At 48.0% G+C, this 15400-nt stretch overlaps 1 protein-coding gene across 9 annotated transcripts in view; it reads left to right on the top strand.

Moving 5' to 3' along the window:
* Arsg (arylsulfatase G) overlaps positions 1–15400 on the top strand; it is a 145477-nt gene that overhangs the window by 91184 nt on the left and 38893 nt on the right. For all 9 annotated transcript variants that reach the window (XM_031354545.1, XM_031354548.1, XM_031354549.1 and 6 more), the window contains 2 exons: positions 5017–5213; positions 6439–6519. In XM_031354545.1, the coding sequence (XP_031210405.1) occupies positions 5017–5213; positions 6439–6519 (278 nt within the window). The remainder of the gene's footprint in view (positions 1–5016; positions 5214–6438; positions 6520–15400) is intronic.

The raw sequence follows: 15400 nt of genomic DNA on the forward strand, positions 1-15400 counted from the left end.
AAAAAAAAAAAAGAAGGAGGGGAAGAAGGAGAAGGAGGAGGAGGAGGAGGAGGAGGGGAAGAAGAAGAAGAAGAAGAAAGAGGGCTCCAGGTGGCTCCATGGATAAAGACATTTACTGCTAAGGCCGACAACATGAGTTGAATCCCTGGGGCTATGTGGGTGGAAGGGGAGAGCCAACCCCCAAAGGTTGTTCTTTGACCTCCATACACCATGGCACCTCTGCATAAACTAAATTAATGTCCAAGGAAACAAACACTGAAGGGGACAACAGAATCCACCCTACCATGTGTGAGGGCTGCTGTTGTACATTCTTGTCCCATCCTGGCAAATGGCGGATAGATGTGCGATTGATTTCATCTCCCAAGGTCTCAAACTCCTCACAGGCCATGGAACACTCCTCTTAGGTCCATAGCGGTCACTTAAGTAAGAGATCCAGAGTTAAAATGGCTTCGTCTCTGGGTAGCAGAACAGACCAGCTCCTGGCTGTGCAGGAGGATCCTACAGCCCTTACTCAGCCTTGCTGGACATTTCTAGAGACACCATCATGGAGGGCAGATGTGTCAAGTGAGGTAGACTTAGTTGTCTGTGTGTGCACTTCAGAATATACCCCACTACTTCAAGTCTCAGAGCAACATCCCAGGATGTTAGAGGTGGTGTCTGAATGATTCCCCAGACATCTGAGAAGCACTGCCAATGTGTTTTCTCAGATTGCTGATAGAGACAGAGCAAAGCTTTTCTGATCTGGAAGGGTGAGCATCTCCCAGCTCCCTAGAGCTTTGAAATGGTTCTAGCTTCCTTTGCCCTGTGACAAGCAAATGCTTCATAGTTGGTGAGGGCAGTTTCCTGCTGTTTTACAGAGTCTCAGCCTTCTAAGCAGGAGGGATGACAGCTGGCTGGGGCTGGGACTGTGTAATGCTTGCCGTGCAGGGGTATTGGAATGCATTGAAAGACAAACCAACTGATATATATTCTCTTCGTATCAAAGAAAAAAAAGTGAAGAATTGTCCCTTTCCCTAGCTAAAGTGATGAGTCATTGGCTTTTAAACTTTACAGAAGGCAGCTATAGGACATTCAGGTTTCTTTAAGATTTGACCTGCCAATTCATTCATGACTTTCCTCACTGTAGCAAGCAGAAAAGTCCTTTGGACCTGCCCTCATCTGTGCTGGCTAGTTTTATGTCAACTTGACACCAGCTAAAGTCATCTCCGAGGAGGAAACCTCAATAAAGAAAGTTCCTCCGTAAGATTTGGCTGAAGGCAAGGCCTGAGGGTATTTTCTTAATTAGTGATCGATGGAGGTGGGCCCAGTCTGCGGGTGGTGCCATCCCTGGGTTGGTGGTTCTGGGTTCTGTATGAAAGCAGCCTGAGCAAGCCAGTCAGCAGCACCTCTCCATGGTCTCTGCATCAGCTCCTGTCTCTAGGTTCTGCCCTACCTAAAGTCCCGTCCTGACTTCCTCCAGTAATGAAGAGTGATGTGGAGGTGTGAGCCAAATAAACCCTTTCCTCCTCAACGTGCTTTTGGTCAAAAGCACAGCACAGCACAGCACACACAGCACAGCACACACAGCACAGCACACACAGCACAGCACAGCACAGCACAGCGCAGCACAGCATACACAGCACACACAGCACAGCGCAGCACAGCACAGCACCGCACAGCACACACAGCACACACAGCACAGCACAGCGCAGCGCAGCACAGCACAGCACAGCACACAGCACAGCGCAGCGCAGCACAGCACAGCACAGCACAGCGCAGCACAGCATACACAGCACACACAGCACAGCGCAGCGCAGCACACAGCACAGCACAGCACAGCACAGCACAGCACAGCGCAGCGCAGCGCAGCGCAGCGCAGCGCAGCACAGCACACAGCACAGCGCAGCGCAGCACAGCACAGCACAGCACAGCATACACAGCGCAGCGCAGCACAGCACACAGCACAGCGCAGCGCAGCACAGCACAGCACACAGCACAGCACAGCACAGCACAGCACAGTATACACAGCACAGCAGCACAGCACACAGCACACAGCACAGCACAGCACAGCAACAGTTATTATAACTAAGACAATTATCTGCCTTCCATTGGACCTGCTTGTCAAATCTACCAGAACACGTGTGTTTTTTAGGTATTAGACAAAGCTCTAAACAGGGGAGCAGGCAAAGTGACATGGGCTCTGGAAGCATGGAGCTAATCAGTCCTGTTGCTTACTGGGAACAGAGCAAGCGTAAGAGCCTGGCAAGTAAGGTGGGTCAGTGAGGCCAAAGAATAGACGTTGACTTGGTGTGCTCAAATGCAGAGTCTTCTGGGACATCTGGCACGCTTCTGGGATGTGGTCAATACTCAGGATGTTGTGACTGTCTGTTCATGTCCCTTACACTTCGCAAGTTGACACCCAAAGTTGTCATTTACAAAGTGCACCATCAAGTCATGAGAGACACTGGTAGGTGATGTGGTAGCACATGCCTATGATCTCAGAGTTCATGGGTCGAATGCAGAAGGAGCTTGAATTTAAGATACCCGGGGCTTCATAGCAGACACACAGACATGCACACGCACACAAGTACACAAACCTTCTGTTTTAAGTAAGTTTATGTTCGGTAGCATTTGTAGATACCATGTATGCGCATGGCCTAAGGGGGCGGGGGTTGGACACACCTTCTCCTGGTGGGATATCATTAGGACATGGGAACCTTTGGAAGTTGTTTAGGTCTAGGTGAGGTCAGGAGTACGGAGCCCCCATGATTAGATTAGTGTTCTTATCAGGTAAGGACAAGACCAGTTTCTCTCTCTGTTGAAGGTGAAAGGAGGAAGGTAGAGTCTATGGATGGAGACTCCTAAGTTCCCTGGTCCCAGGACTGGGAGAATAAAGATGTATTTCAATTCACCCAGGCTGTGGTATTTTTGTCGAAGCAGCCTGAGCAAAAACATATGTGTCATTCAGCACAGGGTCCTGATGGCCTATAGATGAAAACCGGACCTTCAAGAGCTGGGGCCTACATCTTTTTTATTTTTTATTTGTTCTCTTTTCTTTGATTTGCTGTTGTAGAATGTGGTGCTCTGAGCAAATTAGTCACTACCCTCATCAGGGAAAAAAAACGGGTCTTCAAAGGGAATCTAGAACCCTGGTTAGTTGGTGCTGGGTGGAGAGGAAGATGGAGAGGGAGATGGAGAGGGAACATCACCATGGTGAGGGTGGGTAAGGAATGAAGTAACTCACTGAGCCACCTCTCCAGCCCCACCTCAAGAAATGTTTACAAGAACCCCGTGTGCATGTATACAAAATAGGTACACAAACCAAACACATACCGATAATAAATCATAAAAAGGTCACGTTCAAGCAACTCTGTGGCGTGCATGTAACTTAAAGCATCGGTTAAAGATGAGATATGCTTGTTTACTTTTACATGAAGTAAACGTCCACGGTGGACGCAGTACAGAGTGGCAGAAGTATGTTCAGTTAGCATTTTAGAAATGATCGGCAAGTCTGTCCTGATGCTGAGCCAAATTCATCGAGCGATTTTAGAAATTAAAAAGGAACTCAAGTCAGCAACTCAGAAAAGTTTTTGTAAAAATTTATTTTTATTGTGTCTATTTGCCTGCCTGTATTTTGCCGTGCACTTGCAGTGCCTGTGGAGGCCGAAGAGGCTGTCAGGGTGCCGTGGGATGTGGTGTTGGCGGTGTTGGCGGTTAAACTTCAGGCCTTACTGTGTATCAGGCAAGAATACTCCCCCTAAGTCAAACCCCCAGGCCATTTCTTTCCTTCTCATTTTCAGACAGGGCCTCACTACGTTTTCTAGGTTGGCCTTGATCTCACTATGTCGCTCAGTCAGGCCTTGAACTTGTGACCTTTCCTTTTTTTTTTTTTTCTTGAGACAGGGTTTCTTTGTGTAACTCTGGCTATCCTGGAACTCACTCTGTAGACCAGGCTGGCCTCGAACTCAGAAATCTGCCTGCCTCTGCCTCCCAAGTGCTGGGATTAAAGGCGTGCATCACCACCGCCTGGCAAACTTGTGACCTTTCTACCCCAGTTCCCCAAGTAACTGAGATGACAGGCCTGTCCCCATGAGACCAGGGAGACTTTGTTTGGTCATGCCAGCTCCCTCAAGCCTTTCATTCTGAATTTGCCAGAGGAATCAGGTTTAGTGTAGAACAGAACCTTGATCTGTCCCCTATGGTCACATTTTGTGTGTAGCTTTTGCTACCCCACCAAAGCTTCCGGGAATGGGCTGCACTACCAGCCCCTGCCCTGAGAGTATTGGATCCTTGGATGAAAAACACAGATACACACAGTTGTTCAATTTCAACTTGCCTTATTGGCTGAACTGCTGGGTGCTTCCAATCTCCCTTGGCTAACGTGTCCTTCCCAGAACTCCCAGCTCAGCCCCCTAATCTACACTCAATTTCCGTTGCTCAGCCATCTTCAGTCCTAGCTCAACATCCCCAACCTCCAGTCTGTAGCATCTTTACTAATAGACCAAGAGTCAACTGGGGAACAGGACCTTAGCATCAGAACCATTCTAACACCCACTCGCATCTTGGGATTCCTTGTGGTTCTATCTCCTGGAATTAACAGGGTGATCTGGATCCTTGGACTCTGAAGTGCAGCACAGAGCACAGGCTCTGCTCTAGGCAGACTTTGAGTTTAAATCCAGGCTGTTTATTTTTCGTGGCCTAACCTGAAGAAAGTCCTTAAATCCCTCTATGTTTCTGACTCATGGCCTGAAATGAGAGAGTTAGGCTCATCCTGAGGACGACTTAAGACACCAGTCCTGTGTAATAGCTCTCACTATTACAGAATACTAGCCGTCATTATGGTGCGTTACTTATCTAACCAGCTAGCCACACAGTTTTCACATTTTCTTAGAATTAGACAAATGAATTATCCATGAGCCCATGGGCTGGTCCTGTGGTGGGCTGGTGGTGGAGTTTCTCTGAGGTCGGGAAGGACTACCGAGACCCTGGACAAGACCAGCCTCCTGCAGAGGCTCTGAGTTTTCCCGTTTATTCCAGCACCAGTGGAAGACCCTTCCTGCTCTACATGGGCCTGGCCCACATGCACGTGCCTTTGTCTGTAACTCCACCATTGGCACACCCACAGAGCCAAAAGCTGTACCGGGCAAGTCTCCGGGAGATGGACAGTCTAGTAGGGCGGATCAAGGACAAAGTGGACCATGTGGTGAAAGAAAACACACTCCTCTGGTTTACAGGTAAGGAAGAAGTGTCCAGCACATCTGGCTGGGATCTAAAATGTAGCCACACCAAGGTCTGTGGGGAGCAGTGTCCAGTCATGTGACATTTTTAACAGGGAAGGGGCTCGCTGGGAACTTGGGGCCCCTGTGATATTCATCCGCCTGAACTCTGAGCATGTTGTCTGTTGAGTTCTGCAAGACCCTGTCACAAGAGAGGTTTGGGTTGATAGAGCCCGTACCTTGCTGGTCCCACAGACGTTGACTAGGACCCTCCGACTATTCACTCTATTGTTAAGGAGTGGCTTTGTCATTGTGAACTTGTGTAGTCCTTTACTATCTCCTCCCTGGTCCCAAAGATTGTGGTTGCTCCTGGTCATATCGGTAGCCAGGTAGCCCCAGAAGAACTGAATTAACGATCCCTTTAAAGGGCTGACATGTAGCTAGATATGGTAGTGCACAGTACTTTTTAGAATTCTAACACTTCAGAGTCTAAGGCATAATTTCCAATTCAAGGCCACAATGGGCAGTATAGTAAATTCAAGGCTACCTTGGGCAATATACAGCAAGACTCTATCTCAGAAAAATCCAAAGGTGTGTGTGTGTGTGTGTGTGTGTGTGCCTGTGTGTGTGCCTGTGTGTGTGTGTGTGTCTGTGTGTGTGTGTGTTAGTGGGGGGCATTCCATAGACATTTTGTGTCTTGGGTTTCTATGTAGCAGAGAGGCAGCTACTTCAGTTAGGTTGAAACCTGGTTTTAAATCTGCTACTGGGAGAGTTGAATCTACTCCACTACCATGAGGTTGAAAGATGCTGGATGTGGATCTAGGTGTATCAAGGATGCTCTATGACAGTTGCTGAGCTGAGGCTAATGACAGTGATGGACTGCTAAAATTAGGTAAGTGGGATGTGAGAGCAGAGGTTGGGGATGTGAGCTCCTGGGGATGGAGCCCATCAGGTCAAGGCAAGTCTCCCTTTCTCTGAGAGCCTAGTAGAGATGGGCTCACTGACAGAGTTTTAGCTGAGTAGGGATATGTAAGCCCAGCACTTGGGAAGCAAAGGAAGGGGAGTCCATGGCTCCGCCATGCTCTGACATCCATGTCTTCAAGAAACACTTTACATGTAGAGAATCATGGTTGTCTTTCTGTCTGAGGCCTGCTGTGCACAGGGTTATGACCAGGGAGGGCCTCAGAAAAGGTGTCTCTCAGAGGCCCACTGATCATCTCCTGTTTCTTTTTCTGGTTTCCAGGAGACAACGGCCCGTGGGCTCAGAAGTGTGAGCTGGCAGGCAGCGTGGGTCCTTTCTTCGGATTGTGGCAAACCCGTCAAGGTATCTGAGAACCTCATTCAGCGTGATTAGATCCCACTTGGGAAGCTGAGTGCTGGCTGTGTATGGGGTTTTGTCTTGGGGACAGCTGCTTTGCTTATGTCCTCGCTTTTAGGACAATGTTATGAAACAGGAACGTAGTGGCTCACTGGCCACCAACTCTCAGAGAAGAAACAAGCTGGCACGGAGAGAGAGTGAGTGTTCATTATGGCCCATCTCTTCCTGTCCTTTCTCTCTACTCTTCCCCCAAAGGACCAGGCTTTGTCCTGACAAACCAGTCCATAAACCTTATAGTCCATATACTTTGCCTCAATTCATTTGGCTGCCTGTGTCTTCTTTCTTTGTCCCTTCACTTCTCTCCCCCTCCATTCAACCATTAGTTCACATTCTCCATTCCAGAAATATTTAGCACACAAGTCTGTAAGGTTGAGATTTGGTATTGCTATTGTTTTGTTTGTCAGGGTCTCAGTATGTGGGCTTGGCTGGCCTAGGACTTACTGTATAGATCAGGCTGGCCTTGAATCCACAGAGGTCCTCTTGCCCCTGTCTCTGCAGTGCTGGGGTAAATGGTGTTTGACACCATGTCTGAGCCTTTGCAAGGCTATTATATGTACCATTTCTAAGCTTTATAACAATGGAAGGTAACAGCAATGGCTTCACTTATAGAAAAGAGGATCCCAAAGAAATGGAGTCACTTGTCCAAGATCACACAGTTGATGAGAAAATGCCTCTGTATTCAAAGTTGGTGCTGTCTCCACATACCCAATGGCCTCCTACGGCCATTTCTGGCTCTGTGTAAACATACTTGAGCCTGAAACTCATCTCCCATCTGCTCTGGAAATGTTTCCAGCAAGGAAGAAGGACCTTACCTTCAGAGGGAGCAGCCGCACTGGGGATAGCAGGGTGTGTGGAGCAAAGGTTTGAAAAGCTCCATATGCCTCTTGATGCTCAGACTCCTCCTCAAAGCATCTGTTTTAGGGAACTCATTAGCCAAGGGCACAGTGCTTGGACACGATGCTTACGGCAGTGGGTCAGAGGATTAGCTGGACACAGCGCCAGGACTCAGCCAGGGGAGTGTTTAAAGGAGTTAATATCTTTAGCAAGACCACCAAAGAAACAGTAAGCCAATGGACATTGATTGACTTGGAAATATTTACATTAAATTTTTTTCCGTGATTGAGACTATAAAATAATATGCAAAGCGTATGCATGTGCTTTGTATTTATTACATAAAAGTAAGATTATGTCATCTCAGAAAAATCTTGAATGCAGTATCACAACTATAGGAAATCAGCCCTGATGCCTCTGAGTTTAAGAGGGAGTTTATATGTGATTTGCAATCCTTCCCTCCCATGAGGAACTGTTACTGTTTCATAAAAAAAAGAAAGAAAGAAAGAAAGAAAGAAAGAAAGAAAGAAAGAAAGAAAGAAAAAAGGAATTGAAGGTGTAGCTCAGGGTTAGAGTGCTTTGTGAGTTTGCCGTATAGCACTGAAAAATAAACATTAAAGCTGTGTGGGTAAGAAGTGGAATGGGGCTGTAGCTCAGGCCCTAGAGAGCTACCCTGCATGATGCTCTCAGTCTCAGCTGCCCTGAGAGCATCAGCAGGGTGCTTGCCTAGCGTGAGCTCCATTAGTGGAGTGCTTGCCAACGCGTAGCTCAGTCTTTTGTTCAATCTCCAGCATCACATAAGCCAAGTGTGGGGGTGTATGCCTGTAATCTCAGTAGCCAGAGGGTGGAGGCAGGAGGTTCGTGGTCACCCTTGACCCTATGTAGTAAGTTCGAGGCCATCTGGGATATGTGGCCAATATCTGGGACATTGTCTCAAAACAACAATAAAAACGAAATAAGCCGGGTTCTGCCCTTCTTTCCTCGTCTGAGCATTTGCTTAGCACCTGCTGTTTCCTGTTCTACCTACTTATTGAGCATCTGTTGTATGCTAGGAGCAATACTTTCCCCCAAGGATACAAAGACTAACCCTCTGACCTGAAGGAAACTATAATAGGCCTAAAATAGCACTTCTCAGGCTGGGTTGAGTAGACACAACAAGATCCTGTGGGGATCTTGCTTAAAATGAAGTTTCAACCTAAGAGGTCATCAATTGATGATGTGAGTTTTACATTTCTGTGGCACTCCAGGACAATGCTGATATCACTGGCTTCTTTGAGAACCACCATCCTAGAACATTGTTGTCTATGATGCCTGAGCCTATAATTTATATCTCTGGACCCATGGTTCCCCGATCAGGCACAGTGCTTGTAATTTTAGCACTCAGGACTCTGAGGCCAAAGGATTGCCACCAGTTGGAGATCAGCCTGGGCTCCGTAGTGAGTTCAAAGCCAGTCTGAGATATGTAAGGAGACTGTCTCAAAAAGCCAAAGAAATAACAGTATAACAATAACTACAGTGTTGAAAAACAAAACAAAACAAAACGTTGTTCCCTGGGTTGTTACCTATGTGAACTCTTCACAGGAAAATGGATCCTGTGTGTGTGCGCGCTTGTGTATGTGTATGTGCTCATGTGTGTATGTTCATGTGTATGTGTGTCTGGATATGTGCCTATGTGTGTATGCTCGTGTGTGTGTATGTGTGTGTATGTGTGTGTGTGTTTGTGTGTATGCTCGTGTGTGTGTGTGTGTATGCTCGTATGTGTGTGTGTATGTGTGTGTGTTTGTGTGTATGCTCGTGTGTGTGTGTGTATGTGTGTGTGTGTGTGTTTGTGTGTATGCTCGTGTGTGTGTGTGTATGCTCGTGTGTGTGTGTGTGTCTGTGTGTGTGTGTGTCTGTGTGTCTTTATGAAGCCCCAGTTACCTTGAGTTCAAGCTCCCCCTGCATTAGCCCCAGGAACTCTGAGATCATAGGCATGTGCTACCATATCCAATAAGTTAAGCATTATTCACAAGGGAAGCAGAATTGGGATCGTCAACATTCAAAGGATGCTAGAGTCAGGAGAGAACTTGAAATCTATATTCCTACTCTCTTTCCAGTAGGAGATGGAGACTGAGGAGGTCTGCTCCAGGCCAGCTGGTGATGGAAGAGGGTCAAGTGATCTGGGTTCATTCCACAGCCCATGTGACTGTGGTTGCTCCCACCTTTCAAAACCTGATCATTGCATAGCTGTCTGGAAAATCACGTGTTGTTTTTTTGAACTACATGGTTGTCAAGGAAAACATCATTAGCTCCCCCCCCCACCCCACCCCCGAATCATTCTAAACCAGTAGGGGGAGGGATGGAGAGATAAAGAGGCCTATTAGCTTCACTTGGGGTTGAGTCTTAACTATGTAACAGGGGCAGGAAACTTTGATCTTCCGTGTTAGGAGGTGATAGACCCTCTTCATTTCCTGAGTAGAATCAGACGGAGACTTTGCATAGGCACCCAGTGTGGTGTGTGCGACTCCTACCAGGGACTCCCCGAGACTCAGTTTCTTTATTTATAGCAGAAACAACCTGGGCATCCCTCTCTGAATGGAGGCTGGAACAAGCCCTCGGAAAGACTTTCGTACAGAACTGTCAGGCAAATGATGTATGGATGACCTCAGAGTATCCCGTGACTTTGTTTCAGGAAACTGCTCAGAGCTGGGGTCGGCTACCTTCTTGTTATACTGTTTTGGGCAAGGCAGAAATGACAAACTTTATGACTTTGGTCACAACACTTGAATTGCTAAAGGCGACAGAGCTGGGTGCCATTCTCTTGTTTTCAAAGTTCTCAAAGTGAACCTTGCCTGAAAAATATGTCAGAGTACCTCTTCCCACATAGTCCTCCATTCAGCTTCCTGCCCATGATTCCACAGCCTGGAAAGCTGCAGGAGACTGGAAAGCCTTGCTGCAGCTGGAAGGGAGCTGCGAGTGAAGAGCTGGGTCCCTCTGGACCCCCTGTGCCTCCTGACCTAGGTTTCTGTCCTAGGAAGCCCACATCCCCTGCTATGAGGTCATTCTCAAGAGCCCACGAAAGGGAAGACAATGTTTTCGCAACAGAGTAGGACAAACAGTCCTGAGAGCCTCGCTCGGCTCTCTCCCCAAGCCAGCTAGCTGCGTCAGACCACGTGCTCCGCTCTCCCCCCCAAGCCAGCTAGCAGCGTCAGACCACGTGCTCCGCTCTCCTGTTCCCAGGGCCCCCCTCCTCATCTTCCCTTTCTTTCTTGGCTAGTCCATCCAGCTTAGCTGATGCGACGAGGCAGTGTCTCCTGGTGTCATCTTTTCACCCTGTGCTAGAGAGTCAGGATGCTCCACTTGGCAGAGTTCCTGCCATCCTGGGATGAGGAGAAACTGAACAGGATGTGTGCATGCGCGTGTGTGCACAAGAGAGTGTGTATGTGCGAGAGGGGAGGGTAATGTGCATAAGCGTGTGTGTGTGTGTGTGTGTGTGTGTGTGTGTGTGTGTGTGTGTGTGTCAAGCACCCGCGCATGGGCTGCAAATCAGGCTGACCTTCTCCCAAAGAAAGAGAACCCGACTGTCCTCAGACTCCAGCCTCACTGTCCCAAGGCTCCAGTCACCTGCCTGTGCAGGAAGTCCGACTCCTAGCCTATCCCATCAAACCTAGCTCATACCAGGTCCAGGATCTATACCTTGCTTCCCCTCCCCATCTGACTGCTCCTCTGTCTGGAAAAATCTTCCTTTGTTTTATTTGAAGAGCAGACGTGTTCCTTCCTCTCCCTTGGTGATGAGAAAACAGTTAACTTGGCATCCTGTGCACTTCTAAGAGCCTGGCTTGTCTGTAACCTGACCCTATCAGGTTGTTGCATAAAGCTTCCCACTGGGACTCGGACCTCTTGGCATCCTGGGTCTCCTGTCCAGTTGTGGGGTTAAAGAGGAGGTGGAGAAAGGTCAGAGGTCAGAGGTACTGCACACAGCTGATAGACTGCAAGCTGCTGGGTCTAGCTAGGGTATGGTTTGATGGCAACTGGTATTCTATGGCTATCCTTGGCAAGGTTATGTATTTATATTTAGGAAGGAAACTTGCTTCTCCGGAAGGTTATATAGGATGTCCTTCAGCAAGCTTCTCCCGAAGTCACACATGGCGATGCCAGTGTGGGACAAGCAAGCCAGAAAAAGGACTACACATTCACATCTGTCAGCTGCAGACAGAGATCAGGCAAACTGGCCTTGTCCATGATGCTCAAAATTATTTAAGAAGGAGAGTACCAGATAAGCCGGACCCTTAGAAGACAGCTGCATTAGTGTTCCAGCTGCTAGGTGGGCCTCCCTCCCCACTTCTGCCACTGAGATGTTTCTCATCCCTAGGTATCTTGGGGTTTTCTGTTGCCCACATCTATGGCAGGTGCCATGTAAAAACACCTTGCTGTGCACTTTATATTCATGATCTTACATAACTGTTCCCACAGCCCTGTGAGATAAGTACAGTCATTTTTCCACTTCATGGCTAAGAGATGGAGATTGAGGGAGGTTATGAATTCTGCCCAAGACTATCTGATTAATGGAGTGCCCCCCCCCCCAGTCAGGGCTTGGATCTGCCAAGTTCTAAAGAGGCCCTTCTGACCACCTCTGACCACCCTCTTCATATGCCTCAAAATCTGGTTCTTAGACCGTTGCTGCCGTTATAGTCATCTAGAATCAGGATCCTTCTGCCTTTCATCAATCAGAGTTTTTCAGAGTTTCTTGGGGAGAGAATCCAGAAATCTGAGTGTTCGAAAAAAAAAAACTTTTCTTTCTTTTTTTCTTTTTTTCTCTTTTTCTTTTTTTTCTTTTTTCTTTTTCTTTTTTGAGACAAGGTTTCTCTGTATAGCCCTGGCTGTCCTGGAACTCACTCTGTAGACCAGGCTGGCCTCGAACTCAGAGATCCACCTGCCTCTGCTTCCCAAGTGCTGGGATTAAAGGCATGCGCCACCACTGCCTGGCTTGAAAAAAAAAACTTTTATATTTCATGTGTGTGTGTATGTGTGTTTGAGAGAGGGGGAGAGGGAGAAGGAGAGGGGAGGGAGAGGGAGAGGGAGAAGGAGAAGAAGAAGAAGGAGAGAGAGATAGAGAAAGAGAGAGAGAGAGAGCCTTACTACACAGGTGGATGGCAGCAGATAACTTGCAGCAGCCAGTTCTCTCCTTCCCCCATCTAGACCCTGGGGATTGACCTCAACTGATTAGGCTTGGCCACAAGCTCCTTAGCCACTGAGATAGCCCTCCAGCCCCTGTATACAAATCTGTTGAATGGACACAGCACATGTATGCAAGTCAGAAGACGACCTTCAGGAGTCCTAGGGGTAGAACTCAGGACCTCAGGGATATAGGCAAGCACCCCTAACCACTGAGCCATCTCACTGATTCAGAAGCCCCTAGTTTACGTGAGCTCCTGTCTGGCCATGCTGCTGTAGGAAGAGATTGGCACACCTCTCTCGCCGAGCTGCTTGCTTTTCTGATTCAGTGAAACATGGTAGTTGGACCCTTTCCGGAAAAGGCTGCTTGCTATTCCTAGGCGTAGGCAGCGGGGAGTCTTGGTCAGCTTGCCCCTGCTGGGATAGTTTGCCGAATGGCACTTTACTTCTGAGGCCAGGGAAGGAAGAACAAGTAAGCAACTTTATGAATCATGGTTCTGTTTCTGTTTTGGTTGCTGAGGCTAAATATTTATTGCTTTAAGTAAGAGGCTCTGCTTTAATTAGAGTCATAACTAACCACAAATGCATTGAAACACGGTATCGGGTCATAGACAAGCATCTCTGGACAGAAAGCCAAATACAGCTCACACTTTTAATGTACCGGAGCCATGGATCAAAGTACTAAAGCTTATCTGAGCTAACAAATAGCTTTCCGAGTGGAAAAGTGCATAGATGTTTATAAGCTGTGGGCTTCGATGTATTTCTGCTGTAACTTATGAGGTCAAGGCTAAAGGCTATGGCGTAAGGGATAAAGGTGTGGTCCATTTAAAACCTGTGGTTAAGAGGGGGTAGTAACCAGAAAGTCCCAGATGCTAGGATACAAGAGCCTCCCAGGACCCCCACGGGGATGACATTAGCTGAAATACCTCACAAAGAGGAGGGAGAACCTGTCAAGACCATATCCAGAGGTTAGGCATGCCTCCCCACCCCCATTGAGGGATGGGGTCACCCACCCGTCTCTAAAATTTTAACCCAGAATTGCTCCTGTCTAAAAGGAAATACAGAGATAAAGAGCAAAACAGAGACTACCCCACCTGGGGATCCATCCCACATGCAGACACCAAACCCAGACACTATTGCTGATGCCAAGAAGTGCTTGCTGACAGGAGCCTCATATAGCTGTCTCCTGAGAGGCTCTGCCAGATCCTGACCAATACAGATGCGGATGCTCAGATGCTCCCAGCCAATCAGCAGACTGAGCACAGGGACTCAGTAGACCCCAATGGAGGAGTTAGGGGAAGGACTGAAGGAGCTGAAGTGGCCTTATATGGCATCGATGGGAGGGGAGGCCCTTGATCCTGTGAAGGCTTGATGCCCCAGTGTAGAGGAATGCTAGGGTGGAGAGGCGGGAGTGGGTGGGTGAGTGAGTGGGGGAGCACCCTCATAGAAGCAGGGTAAGAAGGGATGGGATAGGGGTTTGCAGAAGGGAAACTGGGAGAGGGGATAACATTTGAAATGTAAACAAATAAAATATCCAAGAAAAACAACACACAGATTAAAAATGTAAAATAAAATAAAATAAAAATTAATAATACATGGGAAAAAAAGAAGCACAGGAGGCTGGGGAGGTAACTCAGTAAAAACGCTTTGCAAGCATGAAGACCCTAGCTATCCCTAGAACCCGTGTTAAAATGCTATGCATGATGGTTCTTGCTCGTAGTCGCAGTGCTGGAGAGGCGGAGGCAAGCAGATCTCTGGAGTGTGTTGTTCAGCTGTGCTTCCTAACAACTGAGTTCTGGGTCAAATGAGAGAATAAGTCTCAGAAAATAAGGTAGATAGTCCCTAAAGAAGGCGCCCAAGGTTGACCTCTAGCTGCTAATCACCTCTTAGAGGCTTTCTGCTCGAGCCAGTGGGGAGGCAGAGGGGGGTCAGCTGACCTGGGTCTTCAAATCTGATGAGCTGGCTGCTGTGTGGTTAGAACAAAGGCTAATCTGGGGGAATCAGAAGTCTTCAGCCGTTCTCTTCCGCCATCGTTCTCTTCCGCCATGGCTGTGCTTGGCGAGTGGTTCCTGGGTACGTGTGTTGGGTGGGGCTTGAGATCCTGATCTAAATGTGGGAACTAGACAGGCAGCCAGCTCTTCACGAAGTGGCATGGAAGTGTGAGGTTACGGGCACCAAAGCCTCTGGGCATGAGGAGCAGGTGGTAGGGGCTGATACAGAGCAGGGGTCAGACCTTGCCCTTTGCCCCCTCTTCCACACAGTCAAGCCAGCTGACCGGTCACAGATCGCCTGCCAGGGTGGCTCTGTCCTGAAACACACAGTAGAGGAGCAAAGATCTGTCTGTCAGAGAGTGGAAGGTTCAGGAGGCACAGGAAAAGCCTGGGCGGTGATAGCACTTTCTGAGTCCCAGACAATTAAATTAGGTAAGGGGAGTGAAGTCTCAGGCAGGCCTTCCTCTCTTCCCGACCCCCTCAGAATCTTAGGCCAATAAAAAGCATAGCAGCTTGGTCTCTCGTTCTTCTGCCATGGCCCCAAAGTCTTAGCTTCCTGACAATTCCCAGGTCCCCAGCGTGATCAGGAAACAGTCCAGGTTTTTCTAATCAGTAGATAGGAAAAGGTGAGAAATGAGTTGGCCAGAGGTCAAGTCTACTGAGGGGTTGGTTAATTGATTAATTAATTAATTAATTTTGGAGACACAATTTCACTCTGTAGCCCAATCTGGCCTAGAATCCAGCCTACATCTCAGGCTGATGTTGAACTAAAAGTGATCCTCCTGTCTCAGATTTCCAAATGCTAGGCTTATAGGCATGAGCCATTTTATCTGGTAGATGTTCTCTCCCTT

Source organism: Mastomys coucha, unplaced genomic scaffold (genome assembly GCF_008632895.1).
Source record: "Mastomys coucha isolate ucsf_1 unplaced genomic scaffold, UCSF_Mcou_1 pScaffold5, whole genome shotgun sequence".
NCBI classification, from domain to species: domain Eukaryota; kingdom Metazoa; phylum Chordata; class Mammalia; order Rodentia; family Muridae; genus Mastomys; species Mastomys coucha.